This window comes from Phoca vitulina, unplaced genomic scaffold (genome assembly GCF_004348235.1).
Source record: "Phoca vitulina isolate PV1807 unplaced genomic scaffold, GSC_HSeal_1.0 scaffold80, whole genome shotgun sequence".
In the NCBI taxonomy this organism is placed as follows: domain Eukaryota; kingdom Metazoa; phylum Chordata; class Mammalia; order Carnivora; family Phocidae; genus Phoca; species Phoca vitulina.
In genome coordinates, this window is record NW_022589783.1 from 5,817,385 (window position 1) to 5,834,915 (window position 17,531).

General features: G+C 56.6%; 2 protein-coding genes across 4 annotated transcripts in view; both read left to right on the forward strand.

The window, feature by feature from the left end:
- The first annotated feature begins 4,139 nt into the window (after window positions 1-4,139).
- The window catches only part of WDR86 (WD repeat domain 86), a 22,508-nt gene continuing 9,116 nt past the window's right edge, over window positions 4,140-17,531 (forward strand). For all 3 annotated transcript variants that reach the window (XM_032394384.1, XM_032394386.1, XM_032394385.1), the window contains exons 1-2: window positions 4,140-4,401; window positions 14,381-14,522. In XM_032394384.1, coding sequence (XP_032250275.1) covers window positions 4,239-4,401; window positions 14,381-14,522 — 305 coding nt within the window. In that variant the 5' untranslated portion in view covers window positions 4,140-4,238. The remainder of the gene's footprint in view (window positions 4,402-14,380; window positions 14,523-17,531) is intronic.
- LOC116625651 (cystatin-B-like) lies at window positions 11,880-12,437 on the forward strand. Its single transcript, XM_032394387.1, has one exon. The coding sequence runs from the start codon at window positions 11,922-11,924 to the stop codon at window positions 12,210-12,212; it is 291 nt and encodes a 96-aa protein (XP_032250278.1). The 5' UTR covers window positions 11,880-11,921; the 3' UTR covers window positions 12,213-12,437.

Sequence of the window (17,531 nt, forward strand, 5' to 3'; positions counted from 1 at the left end):
GTCATGGGGACAGATGATTCAGATGTCAGTTCTAGAAATAAGAATGGAAGCCTCTGCCCTGTATTTCTTGCTCACTGGGTCACTTGCATCTTTAAGATGTTTTTCTCTTTGGGGGCGCCTGGGTGGCTCAGTCGTTAAGCGTCTGCCTTCAGCTCAGCTCATGATCCCAGGGTCCTGGGATCGTGCCCCACATCGGGCTCCCTGCTCTGCGGGAAGCCTGCTTCTCCCTCCCCCACTCCCCCTGCTTGTGTTCCCTCTCTCACTGTCTCTCTCTCTGTCAAATAAATAAATAAAATCTTTAAAAAAAAGATGTTTTTCTCTTTGTAGGTAATATAGGCTTTGGTGTTTGATTTTATTTCATCCATAGGTTGTAGGATATTAAGCCAATATGTAGTTGAGACGTGGACATACTCAGAGTTCTTGGACTCAGAGACCAGCCACCCTATTACATCACTTCAGAGCTCTGTGGATTGTCACCTGTCGGGAATGGGACAGTGTATGTGTGGTTCACATGGGGCAGTCACTGTAAAGTAGAGCATTTGGGGACTGGGACCGTGGAAAGAAGGGTGTTTGTGTGTGAGCTCTGGGCAGCCAAAGGGTAGACTGCAGTGACTTGGGGAACCCCACTAGGATTGCTGATGCTGATGAGGCGGAGGTCACAGGGTACTGCTCCCAACCAAATTAAACTCAATGTAGACAGTTAACTTTTCTCTCCTTGGAAATGAAATCTGGTGCCAAATCACACCAGGAGAGAAGAAGCCTGGAGCCAGGTCAACTTGTAACAGCATCCTACGGACAAATTCCATGAGTTCCAGCTGCTGAGACCCCAGCATTTCCCTAGTTCTTTCCTTTAATCTGGATGCTCATCCCTCCCTTCACTTGATATCCTTCTGATAAATCCCCTTCTCCTGCCAATTCGCTAGCTTCAGTTTCTCTCACCACAGTCAAAGAATCCTGACAGACACCAGCTCGCTCCCCCTCTCTGCTCCCAGAAAAATAAAGGCAGGTACAGAGTTAGCGGCTCAGCTGGCCCTGGCTTCCATTCGGAAACACACGAAATTCATGTAAAATACCCATAGTAGGATTAACAACTCCAGTACGCATTAAACTTGGCTTCAGAATCCACACAGAGAACAAGCAAATGCATCATTTTGTGGGCAGCTAGAAATCTTCTGGAATGAGTGAAAGCAGATGCTGCTAAACTAGCCTCCCTCGTTGTCCCTCCTAGTCACACACACACACACACACACACACACACACAAGAACAGGCACGCATGCACACACACAATCTAACCAGGATGCCTTGCTGGGTCCGATGAGAATAAAAGCCGCTGGCGAGAGGAGAGATGCCCACAAGCAGCATGTCTGAGATCTCTGCAGAGAGCAAGAGTCTGGCTGTCGGCTTGCTCATCTCCATCCACAGAGAAATGCACTTAGCGAGGAGCCCACAGATCCTCGTTGGGATATTCAGGGAAAGGCACTCTTGCCAGACCTTTGCCTGAGATTTCTCTCCAGGAAAATTCAGTGGCATTGGAGGGAAAGGAATTACCACAAGCCTTCTATGTCTTAGGCACAGAGGGATGGGCCTGCTCGTTTCAAGCCACTGATTCTCTTGCATTTGTGAAGACAGATCATTTAGACGTGGTGCCTAATAGACCTGAATGTCCCACTCACTGAATGACTTTGTCTACTTAGCCTCGCTAGGCCTCATTGTCCTTCTCCGCAGCAAAATCAAAAAGATAATATTTATCAAGAGAAGTTGTTATGGAAGTTAAACGCTATTACACAATGTGTAATCAATCGCGCCTGCCTTATCACTGTCACTTGATTATAGTGAAATAACATAAAAATTCCAGTAGCGTAGGATTTCTTGTTTAGTGTTTGGGGAGGATAAAATATGTAGGAAAGATTTCTGCCAGCCTTGTAAATGACTATTTTCGTTCTGACGGTGGTGGCGAATGCAGAGACCTGGTTTTCCGTCTTCATTATCTGATGCACGCAAGATGCTGGTGAGCAGTGTGAAGGGGGGGTTAGTTTCAGGGAGTGATTTGCCGAGAGGCGTTAGCAGATTTGGCCCGAAACCATAAGCCAGACATGGTTGTTGCCGGTACAGTGAAAGGTCGGGAGTCTTGGGAAGGTCTCTCTGTCCCAAATAGTCCTCCCTCTGCCTTGTAAAGACTGCAATCTGGAATGTAGGGGAAAAACATATTTCCTTTTCTTTGTCTCAACAGCAAATGGTAGCTCAGAAATTCCCCTTCAAGAACTGTGTGCTATTCCTGTGTCAGGTATGGAGGGACCCTGACCTGGGGGCAGAGAGGGTAAAAGGGGTCAGACCGGGACCCCAAGGGAAGGAGCAACTGGACACCCCTGGAGCAACAGCCTGAGCAAGGGTCTTCTGTCTCCCTTGGATTTTCTTCTGAGCATCTGTATGGCCGACTGCCCATCGGTCTTCATACCTGGATGTTGCCGTGGCACCTTCAAGTTCACAGGTCCTAAAAAGAACTCGGGATCAGCCTATAGGAGCATCTCCGGACACATGTCACCAGCCTCCCTCTACCCGGTCTTAGCATAGTGGAGACTCCCAGAGTCCTCCCTTCCTGCCTGCATGCACCCAGTTCCTCAAGAGTCCACCTCTAGAATACTTCACGGGTTTCTGCCTTCCTCTCTCCTGCTGCATCACACCCCCCTCCTGCCTCCTTTCAGGCCGCCTCTACAACTCCAAATCCCACTGCAACACGGCCCCCCACCCCTACACCCTTCACTGGTGCTGGCTCCTTAAGCTCAACAGCAAGCTGACTCCCAAGATTAGGGAAAGAGTGGATTTCTCTGGTTAAGACGCTTGGAGAATAAATTGTCCCATGTGCTTTGGGACCGCATTATGGGGTTTTCTTTCGGAGTCTGGACATAGTCAGCCATTGGGAGAAGGTCTGGTTGTCGAGATGAAGGCTAGCTTTCTAAAGCTACCTTGTTCCCTCACCCCCCCCCCCCCCCCCCCCCCCCCCCCTCGGGAAACCCTGCTACCTTTAGGACCTGGAGGATCCGAGTGCGGGAGGTGTCACCCCTCCCCGCCCCCCGCGAAGCAGGCACCGGAACAGCTCTAATGGGAACCAGCAGGCATTCCGGGAGGGCTCGCAACCCGGGTGTGGGATTCCTGCAGAGACCTCAGGGGACCGTCAGAGGCGCTGGGGTGCGATGGGGGTGGGAGGGGCTGCCGAAAGATGTTGGATCAGTGGGTGGGGGCCCCAAACCCCCAGCACGAGAACAGCGGGAGCCCGTCGCCTAGGACCCCGCGGCCGCTCAAATGGGTGAACCTGACCTCTCCGGGAAGCCCCACCGCGCCGCTCTTCCCTCGCTCGCCCGCCACCACCCCACTTACGCAACTTCTTTAGAATTCGGGGTGTATGTGTAATTTCCCAGCGAGAGCGGACTAAGGGCGCCCTCCAACAAGGGGGCCGCCCCAGAGTCCCCCGAGAGCCCCTCTGGCAGGGTCGTCAGGGCAGGAGCCAGGAGCGGGGCAGACTTGCCCGGTAGTGGCGCGCAGCCGCCGGCCCGAGTGAGCTCCGGGGCGCGCGCGTCTCAGCCCCCGGGACCCCGCGGCCACCTCCTCCGCCTCGCCCCGGCCTTCGGTCCCGGCACCGGGCAGCGCGGAGAGTCGCACGTGGGCCGGTCCCCGGCGTCCCCGGGGAGGGGGCAGCGGGGTGGGGGCTGGGGCGCCGGCCGGAGAAGTGGGAGGGGACAGGTTGGGGGGTGGTCTCTGAGGAGGAGCCAGGCCGGACTGTATTGTTCCACACTCGCCGCCCCCAGCGCGCGGCGCCGGCCGGGGAGGGCGCGCGGGGCGCGGGGCGCTCGACTTCCCGGGCTCCCCCCGCCGCCGGACCCCGCGACGAGGCCAGAGCCTTCCAGCGCGCCCGGAGCCGCCTCTGCCGGGCCGTCCGGGCTCCGGGGCAGGGCCTGCTCAGGTGGGGCGCGGGGAAGGGAGGCGGCCGGCGCCGGTGGGGCCGGGACTCCGCTGCGGGAGCGGGAAGTCCCAGCGGGCCGCCCCCCGGCGCGCAGCCCCCGCGGGCCCGGAAGCAGGGGGGAGGCGGCGCGGGAGCGCGGGCCCCCGCCTCACCTCCGCCGCACCCCGCGCCCCGCAGGACCATGGCCGCGGGACGCAGCCACCGGGAGCCGCCGCGCGGGTGCCGGGGCGCCCCTCCCTAGCGGGGCGCAGCCACCGCGTCTCCCGCCCGGCCGTCCGCATGGGGGGCGGAGGGTCGGCCCTGAGGGTCTGCGCCGACCACCGCGGGGGCATCAACTGGCTCAGCCTGAGCCCGGACGGGCAGCGCCTGCTGACGGGCAGCGAGGACGGCACGGCCCGGCTCTGGAGCACCGCGGACGGCCAGTGCTGCGCACTCCTGCAAGGTAGACCCTCCTGCTCTGTCCTCCCCGCCCGCTCGCCCGCCTCAGACCTCAGCCCTGCGGCCCGCGGACCCTGCCCTCGTGGGGGGGCGCTCGCCCGGCCGAGCGCGCGCGGGGTGGGGTGCCGAGCCCGCCGCCACCGGGACCGGTGGGCCGGGGAGCACCCGCGGCGGGGGGCTACCCTCACCTGTCAGCCCGGTGCAGGAAATCGGTGCCATTACAGCGGCTTTCACGACAGCCCGGAGTGGCACCTCTGCGTCCTCCTTGGGCTAGGCAGCGCCTTCCCCCGCCTCTCACGGCCCGAGTGGCCTGTGGCCGGACATTTCCTCCCGGAGCCATTGTGGTAACCACCAGCGCTTGTGACGTGCGGGCGGCACTGAGCACTGCCGTGGGCAGCCCTCACACTGCTGTTATCCCGCTCGTGCAGGCGGGGAAACTGAGGCAGGACGTAAGTTGCCCGGGGTCACACAGCCTGTGGGCGGTGGAGTTGAAATTGGAACGCCCCCCTTCCCCATCCGGCCATTCTGCTCTGCTCTCTCTGCAGCCTCATTTCTTCTGCTGGAAAATGAGGGGGTGTGGGGGAGGGATGGACCAAAGTTTCTCAAAAGGGCCTTGTTAAACCAATTTCGCGGATTTGGAAACATGATGCGGTGGCAGGAGGCGCACATAGTAGGCGTACATGTTGTTTTTTAAAAGTTTCACAGATGCATACATGCTGGTTTAGACTTGTGTACTTAGTCACTGGAGGTGGACTATTTCCTACCCTGGGTCCCTGTCGCATGCCTGCAGGGCCGGCTGAGGCCCGTCTCCTCCTCTGCCCCTGGTGTTGCCTGAGCGGCAGGTACAGCCGCCTGAAGCACAAGGCTCTCCGCACTGTGGTTATTTATCGCCGCCTGGGTTTTTTCCACCATAATCGGCAAATCCCGGGTGGCCTCCCCAGGCCTTCCAAATCACGTAGGCACAGGGAGTACAAATCAGCTTCACGATTGGTTGATACTGACCCTTTTGGTTTTTTTATTTTTTAAAAGATTTTATTTATTTGACACAGAGAGAGAGAGCACAAGCAGCGGGGGCTGGAGAGGGAGAAGCAGGTTCCCCGCTGAGCAGGGAGCCCGATGCGATGTGGGGCTCGATCCCAGGACTCTGGGATCATGACCCCAGCCAAAGGCAGACTCTTGAGCCACCCAGGCGCCCCGACCCTATTGGTTTTAAATAAAAGCAGTATGGTAGATATTTCAAAGCCCAGAAGAGATGAATTTTGTACTGCGGGCGGGAGTGATAGGGAGAATCAGTTACAAACTAACACCTTCCTCCTGCCACCCCCAGAGTCACCTCCAAAGTCACACAGATTGACAGGCACTGAACTGAGACTGGAAGATCTAAGATCTGTCCAACATTTATAATCCAACTGTATTGCTTCCCAAACATAAGACTCATCTGGAGGGCTTTCAGAAATGTCAATTCCCAGGTCCCAGTTTCAGTGAGCCCCTGGTGTAGGACTCTAGAATTTGCATTTCTAACAAGATTTTGGTTCCCTGCTCTGTGGGAGGCCTGCTTCTCCCTCTCCCGCTCCCCCTGCTTGTGTTCCCTCTCTCACTGTGTCTCTCTCTGTCAAATAAATAAAATCTTAAAAAAAAAAAAAAGAATTTTCATAGACAGAAGAGATAGAAGTAACCTTTTCTTATCCGGAAACCACACTATTAGATTTAACTTGAAAAAGAGTCTTTTTGGGCATGCAGTAGTCCTTGCGTGACCCCCCAAAGAAAGCAAGGACTTTTTTGTATTAGTGAAATAGTAATAAATGTCTTAGCATTTGTTTAGTATTCTATATTTTATTAATAGCCCTCAATATACTTCTTGATCCATTATTATTAATACTCAAAACTGTGAGGTAGATAGAATTGACACCGGTTTATAGATGAGAATGGGCAGGCACAGATTTATTTACCAACACATGGAGTATTCTAAGTGTTTTCTAGATACTTAGCCTGTGAGGTAGGTTCTGTTGTCAGCATCCCCTGAGATTAGAGTGGTTATGGGTCTTGCCCGAGGTCGCACCGCAGGATTGCATGGATGGCTTCCCCCCCTCTAGGGGGCTCCTGCTCGCAGCAGGACAATGCTGTAGGGCTGATCAGCTGCAGCCCAGATCCCCGGGGGTCTCCTGACCCCCAGCCAGGCTCTTTCTACTTCTGTTGTGGAAACTGCCAGATTGGGGTGAGTGCTAGCGCCTGGTGCAGCTCTGGGCCCCCAAGAAGGCTCTGGAGAAGAGCCTGTTGGGGGGCCAGGCCTGCATTTCTTGGGCAGAGTGGCTGGAGTGGGCAGTTCCTGCTGTGCGTTCTCCTGCACACGAGCTTCTTGCTCTGCTCAATTCCTGGGGGGGGGAGCAGATGCAGTTAGGGGCCCAAGGCTTTTCTGTGAATCTTGCAGGGTTTTGAACGTTTATGCCAAGGGATGGGCTGGAGAGGAAGAACAGGGCAGTCGCCTGTGGGTGGGGGCTTGGTGGGCAAGTTGTCACCCTTGGTCCTGGAGAGCAGGCTGCGTAACCAGGGCCCCCCAGCTTCCCTCCTACAGAAGCTCTGCTTTTTCGGTAAATGGAACTGGCTTTCAAATGCAGTTGGTGAGCTCCAAGGGAAGAAGTAGGCTTACCTGCCAGTTATTCTGTAAAGGGAAGAATCATTTAATGGAATTATCCCTTCCCTCTCTTCTTTTATCCGTTGGGTGCCTACTCATCTGAGGCACTTTGTTGGATCAGTGAGATAAGCAGCACGTCCCAAGGTGGCAGTCCTTGTCCTGGTCTGTTCCCATGTAGTAAGGGACCCAGCCTGAAGGTTCGAACCCACTGTAGCTGTTCCACGAGCGTCCTTGTCTTCTAACAGCATCTTCTAGCATGATGGGGTGCTGTTTTTAATTCTGTGTGAACAAACTGCACACTTCTGCTTACTGCAAGCCTGCTGGTGCCTGCCCATCCTGACGACTCCTGACCCCTACTTGCCACCAGGGAGCAGGAGGGGCCGTTAATAGTCAAGAGCCCGGGCTCTGGAGCTGGGCTGCTTGGGCTCAAATCTCATTACTTAACTTCTCGTGCCTTAGTTTCTTTATCTGTGAATTGGGGGTGATAAAATAGTCATCTAGCCTTATGAGGTTATGTGTGTGTGTGTGGGGGGGCAGTAAACCAGTCAATAAATAGCTCCTGGCTCTTTCAGTGGCCTTGTCCTCCAGGCTCACATCAACAGGCCCGGACTGAGTAAGAGCATCTCCTCGGCACGGTGCCTGGCCAGCTCCAAAGCTCTTTGTCCTTTGCTTCTCACAGCCTGACTCCACCGTCCGAGGCTCCGAAGGGCTAGCCAGTCCTCCTGCGTTTATGCGGGCAGAGCGGCACTGGGGGGAAGCCTGCCCTCCTCCCTCCTGCTCCAGAGCCTTTGTCCCATTTGATTGTTGGCTTGACTGTGCTGGAAGCATGTGTTAGATTCGAAGATGCTGCCCCAGGGAATCCGCAGGTTGGCTAAACTGAGGGGCTGTGTGCACTTGAACTTCAGATAAGCAGGAACTCTGAGCTGGGGTAGTCAGGGTTCACCTCTTGGCCCAGGTGGGCCTGGAATGGACCTGGGACAATTTTCTAATAGAAAACATGTAGTATCAAATTTACCATCTTAACCATTTTTAAGTGCACAGTTTGAAGATAGTAAACATTGATAACGCACTGCCATTACCACTGTCCATCTCTAGAACTTTTCCATCCTGGAAAACTGAAACTGTGTCCCCTTCGAACAATGACCCCTTTTCTCCCTGCCCCCAGCCCCTAGTGCCCACCATTCTGTGTTCTGCCTCTGAGTCTGACTGCTCTGGGCACCTCATACAGGCTCATTTCACTTAGCACGATGTCCTCGAGGTTCGTCCGTGTTGTAGTGGATGTCAGGATTTCCTTCCTTTGGAAGGCTGAGTACTGTTCTGCTGTGTGCATTTTTTTGCCTATTCATCCGTCAGCAGACGCTTGGGTTGCTTCCACGTGACTGTGGTGAGAAGGCCACTATGAGCTTGGGTGTGCAAACATCTTTTCCAGGCCCTGTTTTCCGTTCCTTTTGTAGATACCCAGAAGTGGGCTTGCTGAATCATCTCCTACATATTTTTTTTTTCAAAGATTTTATTTATTTATTTGAGAGAGAGACTGAGTGAGAGAGAGAGAGAGAATGCACATAAGCCAGGGAAGAGGCGAAGGAGGGAGAAGCAGACTCTCCGCCGAGCAGGGAGCCCGAGGTGGGACTTGATCCCAAGACCCTGGGATCATGACCTGAGCTGAAGGCAGACACTTAACCAACTGAGCCACCCAGGCGCCCCATCTCCTACATATTTTTGAAAGAGCATGTGGGGGCACAGGGAAGGCTCTCAGACATAAACACATCCAATATTAACTTCATCCCAGTCAAGGAAGAATTCCATCAAAATGCAGGTTGTTTTAAGCATGGATGTGACGGAAGCCCAGGCGGGTAACCCATTCTTCAGCGCTTCAGACGCCGCCGTCCGCGGGTGGTGAGCTCCCCGTGGGTGCGGATTGAGGGGGTCACAGAGGGAGGCCGGAGAGCAGCCTGGTGGAGGGCGTGGGCTGAGAAGAGCTGGGCTGGAAGGCCAGGCCCTGCGGTGGCACCAGCCGTAGGAGCATCAGCCTGTCCGGGCTGGGAGCTCGGGGCAGGAGGTTGAGTCTTCCGTGGCTTCGGCAGATGCCATTTCAGCCACACCTTCCTTGCCCGGGACGCGCCGGTGTCGCCGCTGGGGCTTGCTGGGCGCACATCCGGAGGTGGCCCCCGCAGGCAGGAAACAAAATGGCACCCTCAACATAGTAGCTCAAGGCGAGTTTGGTAAAGAGGCCCTTGCCAAAGGTGGCCATGGTAGGGGATCCCCCGTACCCGCGGCTGGTACCTCTCAGCGCTCCCGGACGTGGATGAGCCAGGGCAGGGGAGCATTCACGGCCGCCCGGAAATGGCTGTGGAGAGGCCTCCAGAGAAGTGTGACCGTGGCTTGAGGTTTGGATGGCCACAGGCCGACAGATCCTGCCCCAAAGTCTCCTGGGCTCCCAGCTGTCTGAACCCTGTGGGCAGTGGGGGGATCAAAGAGCCCCCAGGGGCTGGGGGAGCCGCAGGGAGCAGGCTGGAGAAGAGGAGGGGGACCCGGATGGGCAGACAGAAGCCTTGCCAGGGACAGCAGAGGGGAAAAGGAGGCCCCGCTTTTCACGCCAAGTTAGTCAAACGAATGTTCCAGCTTGGCTGGTGCCCACGCCAGCCCACCTCTGCCGCCGCAGACCCCGGGGGGCCAGTGCCCTGAGCGGCGACTCCTGCTTGTGGAGGGGGCACTTCGACTCCGAGCCTCCAGCGAGTCCCAGGGTGTGCGGCCGGGGAGGCGGGGAGGGCCGACTGCCTTGGCAGAAAACCCTGAGCCTCAGCATGTCCTTTTGAACATAATAACTGCATCTTATCTGCATTCTTTATCCCTTCAAAAATGTTTATTTTTAGTTTGGCTTTTTTGCTTATTCTACACAATTCCAACAGCCCGTGGTGGTGCTGTGGTCCCTAGAGACAGGATGGGCCCTCCTGCTCCCCAGCCTCCCTCACCCATCCGTCCCCGGGGGACCCTGTAGGCTGTGCACTGTGGACCCTGTCGTATGGTCTGCGGACTGCGGCCGGGCTCTGAGCTGGGGCTCGTTCAGTGTGGGGTGGGTGCCTGGTGAGCAGAGGAAGGGGCTTGTCCCTGGGAGGGCCTCGACTGCCGCAGGGAGCCTCAGCCAGCCCAGGGCAGAGGGTCAGCCTGGCCCAGCCTCAGAGGGGAGAGGAGATTTTTTATTTTTACACTGAAAAAATTCTTTTCATTATTGACTCTTCAAGTCTTTGTTTATAGGTATTTATATATATGTGTGTGTGTATTTAAAGGTTTGTTTATTTTAGGGAGGGGTGGGGGAGGGGCAGAGGGAGAGAGAATCTCAAGCAGACTCCACACTGAGCACAGAGCTGGACACGGGGCTCGATCCCACGACCCCGAGATCATGACCTGAGCCAAAATCGAGTTAGCCCCTTAACTGACTGCGCCCCCGGGCGCTCTTACGGATATTTATATTTTTATAGTATATATGCTTTCTTTCCCTACTTCCATGGGTCGTGCAGTCGGTCCCACATCTCATGGTCTTCCACATCCCTGGTCTAGTGGCTGTGGCTTCACTGAGTACGGGTGCCACGGCTTACTGGCCACACCGCTTTCCAGCGCTTTTCTTGGCGTAATACACACTTGGCACATCGCCTTCCTGCTGTCAGAGCTGTTGAGACGGGACAGAAGCAGCCAGGAGGGGGCTGATGCCCCTGCGGAAGCCTCTCCTGGCTTGGCTGGCGCAGGACGACGGCACAGGGTCCGAGGAGGACTGCGGGGTGTGGGGGGCTGGTGTGCAGGGCCGGCTCGCCTGCACCCTACTGCCCTCGGCGCGCTGGGCCGCCCTCCAGCCCGCCCTGGAAGCCAGGTGGTTCCTCAGACACTGCCGAGCCCTCCCCATGGCAGCTCTGGTTTCAGGGAAAGTTTGTTGACTATCTTAAAATATTTTATAAACATTTTGGGTTGGCAAAAAGCTGGGCTGTGTTTTGCCAAACACATTTTGCCCTCGACTTTTAAACTGACGTGTATTTTAAGGAAACCTAATCTGCATCATCTTCCAGTGTTTACTTACTTCACACAAACGTCGTTTTCTTAGAGGCCTGGTACATGCTATCCGAGAAGACCGAAAAACATGTCTTCTTTTCTTTTGTTTTTTTAAATTCTCTTTCTTAGAACCCAGAGAGTTGGGTTCTTCCAAGAGTAACTGAGCTAAAACCCCAGGGCCAAAAAGTGCACATCAGCTTGAAACTGCCCGGAAGATTCTAAATCCCTGTCTGGGGGCGCCTGGGTGGCTCAGTCGATTAAGTGTCTGCCTTCAGCTCGGGTCATGATCCCAGGGTCCTGGGGTCGAGTCCCACGTCAGGCTCCCTGCTCAGCGGGGAGCCTGCTTCTCCCTCGCCCTCTACTCACTCTGCTTGTGCTCTCTCTGTCAAATAAATAAATAAAGTCTTTAAAAAAAAAAAAAATCCATGTCTGTCTGATACCAGGCACCTAGACGGAATTTTAAAATTCAGTTGTGATCTTTAACGTAATTAATATATCCCACACGTCTGTGAAATGGATCTTAGGTGTAACATTCCTTTGATTCAGTTGATTTTCTGGTTCCTGGATTCTCTTCAAATATACTCAGCTTCAGTTTGCTATCAGGAGTTGGTAATGGGGGGGGAAGAGTTGTTATTGGGGCGCCTGGGTGGCTTAGTTGGTTAAGCGTCTGCCTTTGGCTCAGGTCATGGTCCTGGGGTCCTGGCATCGAGCCCTGCGTCGGCCTCCCTGCTCGGCGGGGGGTCTGCTTCTCCCTCGCCCTCTGCTCCCCCTGCTTGTGCTCTCTCTCTGTCAAATGAATAAATAAAATCTTAAAAAAAAAAAAGAGTTGTCTTCCGTCCGCCGCCAGCATAATGTGCGGGGTGCCCACCGCCTCGCAGCCCGCCACGGCCGAGACCCAGGCCATCGCCGACCAGGTGAAGCCCCAGCTGGAAGAACAGGAAAATAAGTATGCTACATTTAAGGCTGTGGAGTTCAGGAGCCAGGTGGTCGCAGGGATGAACTACTTCATCAGGGTTCAAGTTGACGATGATGAGTTTGTGCACCTTCGAGTATTTCGAAGTCTCCCGCACGAAAACAAGCCCGTGGCCTTGTCCAGCTATCAGACCAACAAAGCCAGGCATGACGAGTTGGCGTATTTCTAGTTCCCACTCTGAATAGGGCTCGTCCATGTGGTTCTGTCCTCTGTGAACGTGTCTGGGATCAAAAGTAAATGTCGTTTCTACACGGGGCCACTTGGGGGGGGAATGTCACCACCTCTTTTGCGACTCTGTTCCTGACTTTCAGCGGGAGAGACAAAGTCAACACAGTCACTGATCTTAATTACTTTCAAAGAGGGCTTATATTCTCTTTAAATCCATATTTTTAAATGTTTACAAACTTAAAAAAAAAAGAGTTATCTGTGGTGGAAACTTTTTTTTTTTTTTAAAGATTTTATTTATTTATTTGAGAGAGAGAGAGAGAGCACATGAGAGGGGGGAGGGTCAGAGGGAGAAGCAGACGCCCTGCCGAGCAGGGAGCCCGATGCGGGACTCGATCCCGGGACTCCAGGATCATGACCTGAGCCGAAGGCAGTCGCTTAACCAACTGAGCCACCCAGGCGCCCTGGAAACATTTTTTTTAATACATATATGAGTCTCTAGAGGTCTAGAAATAGATAGAGGCATAGGTAGTCTTTGCATATACGGGCATATGTCTGGCCCATACATTCTGATTTTAGATTCTAAGTAGATCTAGATTTTATCACGTGAGACTTTAAAGGATTTTGTTGCTGTTTTTTAAGTAAACTCTATAACCAACATGGGGTTCCAACTCATGACCTCAAGACCCAGAGTCACACGCTCCCCTGACCGAGCCAGCCAGGTGCCCCGAGGCGGAGCCATCTTTACCTGAAGGACAGGCCCTACTCTGACCGGGGGAGCTGAGTGCTGCCGGGGCTGCTTTGTAAGCCAGGCCGATAGTCACAACACTGACCATCGCCCCGATAAGATGGACGATCAGGGGCCCTTGGCCGAGCCCCCAGGCTCCGTGTGGCCCTCGGTCTGTCCTAGACCTCCACCCTCACTATGTGTGTGCCTTATCCACCATTTCTGCCAAACACCTAAATTCTGCTGTGGCATGTGCCATTTTCTCTCCCAGAACGCTCTGCTCCCCTCCCCTCCCCACGCAGGCCCCGCGTGGACCCTTCATGCCCTGCATCACAGGGGCTTCTGCTCGCTCCACTGACCGCCGACATGCTCTGTCCAGCACCAGTCATTCATGTCGGCTGACGCTCTCCTTCCGGGCTCGTGCTCTCTTTGAAGGCAGGGGAAGTGTCTTAGTTTCCTGTGGCCGCTGTGACCAGTGATCCCACTGGGTGCCTTAAAACACAAGTTTCTTCTGGCGCAGTTTGGGAGGCCAGAAACCCAAAGCCAGTGTCAGTAGGCCCAAATCAAGGTGTTGGCAGGTCTGTTCTCGTTCTGCAGCCTGCGGGGGAGAACCGCTTGCCTCCTCGGGTCCTGGCAGCCGCTGGTGCTCCTTGGCTTGTGGGGCGGTGCTCCTTGGCTTGTGGGGCCGTCCCCCACCTTCGGGGCCCCTTCAGGTCACTCCGCTGTCTCCACAGCATCCTCTCCCCGTGTCCTCACATCCCTCTCTGCCCCTTCTAACAGAGACACTTGTGGCATTCCTGGCCATAATCCAGGACACTCCCCACCTCAAAATCCCTACTTACATCTGCAGGTGTATCTTTTTTTCCAAGTAAGGTAACATTTCTAGTTTCTAAGAACTAGGACCTGATACCTCTCCCCAAACAGCCAGCATCCAGCATTCACTCAGTCTGCGCACCTGCCCCACAAGATGGGGACGTGCCTCTCCCCACGGCAGACGAGGAGACGGAGGTGTGCAGAGGTGAGTTGGTGGCAACACCAGGAGCTAGGCCAGGTGTTCCGGCCCCAAAGGCCAAGGCCCCGGGCCTCTGTACTTCCTGCCTCTGTGGCAGTGGGTTTGTTCAATGACTAAGTGACGACAAACAACTGAAGAGTTTGAAGAAGACCGACAGTAGCCCAGTAGCCGATGAAGGAGGGGGAGGGAAGAAGAGGAGGGAGGAGGAAGAGAGAGTGGGAAAAGAGGGAACAAAAGGATCTGGGGGCAGGCGGAGTGCCCCCTGAATTTCTCCTGGCACCCCATAGCTCCTGAGACTCCCAGACTGAAATCGTCCCTCCGAAGGGCTGGTGATCCTGGACTCATCCCAAACACTCCCCATCCCTTCCTTCCCAGAAGGAAGACGAGAGCTGCCATGGCCCCTGTGCGCTCACATCACCCCCCTCGTCTGCAGGGCACGAGAGCTATGTGACCTTCTGCCAGCTGGAGGACGAAGCTGCCTTCACATGCAGCGCTGACCACACCATCAGGAAGTGGGACGTGCACACCGGACAGTGTCTGCAGGTCTTCCGAGGACACACGTCCATCGTGAACAGGTCGGTGTGGCCGGGGCCCCAGGGGACAGAGGTGTAGGCCGTGCAGCCCCTGCCCCTGGAGGAACTTAGCTTCTCTGGGGAAGCCCACCTGCAGATGCATGTGTTTCAGGCATGACAAGGGCTGACTGCCCGGGGTTGCATCTGGGGGTTCGGGAGGCAGAGGTTGGGGAACGGAGGCACCACCAACACATTGATTGTGCCCGGACCCCGGCAGCGCACTGCCCACTCCTAGGCACCGGGAAAGGCAATGGAGGCCTCAGCTCCTACTGATGGCAACAAATTCCAGAGAAGGTGGTCTAATTGGTACCTGATGGTCGGCCCGGGGGGGATTGTTCTGAAGACGAGTCCAGAGTATTTGTAAACCTCGCCTTTCCATGTTGTTCTTGAAATAACCCACCCCCGCCTTCTCAAGGAGGTTTGAATTTTTCCTTTCCTTATTGAATTTGGGTCTGAGCTGAGCCATGAAAATTCCTTTGCTGATCAGATCAATTTGACACTATTTATGTAACTTGTGGTGGCCGACTTAAACTCCTGAGGGAGTGTCCAGTATGACCAGGAGTCTGGGCACCTGCCCGCGGGCCCTCAAGGCCTCACTGAGGGGGCGTGGGGGGTGGGGGGGGCCTGGGGGCTGAGCTAAGTCCGTCAGGAAAAGGGCTCAGTGCAGGCAGGCATTTGGAGGGTCAGGGGCTGGGCTGGGCCGGGCTGGGCAGCTGGAGGAGAGCTGTTCTCAGCCACAGGGATGCTGCCAGCCTGAGCTTGGTGCAGACCTGGCTTGGGGTGGGAAACGACTCGCCCAGCGGCTTAGTGCTTGCTGGGGCGGGGGGGAATGGGGGGCCCTGACCCACCACTGACTGGACTACCAGCTGCCTGCAGTCAGAACCGTGCACCCACAGGGCAGGAGCCAGGTACCGTCCCTCAGCAGAGAGACGGCTCAGGATGGTTGCGAGTGGAGAAGGTCCCCTTCCCGCCCCTGAGCTATTCTGAATCCTGCCCCCGCCGCTAGAGGGGACGGGGCCCACCACCCGCCACCAGGGCCCAGCAGCTGCGGTGTGGAGGAGGGCACACCTCCTGCTGGTCGCTTCCCGACACCCTTCCTTGAGGAAGAAGTTTGTGAGTGAGCAGAGGTGTGGGTGTGCGGGGGTCTCGCGTTGTGAGGCCAGGGCGGGTGGGAGAGGCCACATCTCAGGACCGGCTTGCGCTCAGCTTGTAACCGGAAACTATCAGCTGCTCCTCAAGAGCAAACCTGGATAATCGAGGCTAGAAATTCTGCTGTGCCGGGTTCGGACTCTCCTGAGCACACACACACCATACACACACATCCACACACACCACGTTTGAGGGGTCGAGGTCCCAAACGGGTCGTTCTGGGCAGAGACTAAGGGTGACTTAGCAACTGGTTGCATTACTAAGTAACCGTGCTCACAGACGTGCCATATCCCTGAGCATTTCCATTCCCGAGGATGTGGAATTCACTTCTTCCCGTGTTTTCAGAGCCCGGCCCGGTGTGTGAGTTTTGGGGGGCACCGAGCATGCCTTCTCATGCCAGGCCGGACCGGGCAGGCCTCCGGCCCCCAGAACTTTCCCCGCGGTGCCACGTGCTGTCACGTGGTCACTTTCCCTTACACATTCGCGTGTCCTGAAGACGGTACGGACGGGGTGTTAGGGAAGAGGTGAGTCTGAAGCAGTGCGCGCATCGGCGCGGTCGGCCTCCCAGTTGCCTGTGGGAAGTGAGCACCGCGCAGAGGTGAGCGGCGTGGACGGCGAGCAGGCGGGAGGGCTGTTCTCAGGGCCCATCTCTCCCCGCACCTGGGCCAGGCTCGCGGGCGGACGGAGCAGCCCTCGCCTCTGACCCCACGACGCAAGGTCGCCACTGCTCCGTCCCCACACTTGTGACACAGGCCGGTCCAGCCGCCCCTCCCGCCCCCCTTTGTGGCCTCCTCTTGGTGAGTGGGGGGGCCCAGGGCTTCCTAACAAGGGTGTGTGAACAGAGCCTTTGACGTCATGCAAAGCTCTGTACTGAAGACCAACGTGTATTTTCTGGGGAGAAGTTCTTAGCATTCATCAAAATGAGGCTGAGGATCGTGAATATTCGCTGCTCTGGAGGCCTCTCCTCCCCCATGGGTGCGAACGGAGCTCCGCCCACACGAAGCTCCCCGGGCTCACTCAACACAGGGCCCTGTGAAGGCCTGCTAGGCACCCCTGCCCGCTCTGAGCCCTGCCCCACCCCTGCGTGCTCCAACCCCTGCCCCCACCCCTGCCTGCTCTGACCGCTGCCCCACCCCTGCGTGCTCCGACCCCTGCCCCTACCTCTGCGTGCTCCGACCCCTGCCCCCACCCCTGCCTGCTCTGACCGCTGCCCCACCCCTGCGTGCTCCGACCCCTGCCCCCACCCCTACCTGCTCTGACCGCTGCCCCTGCGTGCTCTGACCCCTGCTCCTACCCCTGCCTGCTCTGACCGCTGCCCCACCCCTGCGTGCTCCGACCCCTGCCCCCACCCCTGCCTGCTCTGACCGCTGCCCCTGCGTGCTCTGACCCCTGCTCCTACCCCTGCCTGCTCTGACCGCTGCCCCTACCTCTGCATGCTCTGACCCCTGCCCCACCCCCGCGTGCTCTGACCCCTGCCCCTACCTCTGCATGCTCTGACCCCTGCCCCACCCCCGCGTGCTCTGACCCCTGCCCCTACCTCTGCATGCTCTGACCCCTGCCCCTTACCCCTGCGTGCTCTGACCCCTGCCCCTTACCCCTGCGTGCTCTGACCCCTGCCCCTTACCCCTGCGTGTTCTGACCCCTGCCCCTTACCCCTGCGTCCTCTGACCCCTGCCCCACCCCTGCGTGCTCTGACCCCTCCCCTACCCCTGCCTGGTCTGACCCCTGCCCCAAACCCCTGCGTGCTCTGACCCCTCCCCTACCCCTGCCTGGCCTGACCCCTGCCCCTACCCCTGCGTGTTCTGACCCCTGCCCCTACCCCTGCGTGCTCTGACCCCTGCCCCTTACCCCTGCGTGCTCTGA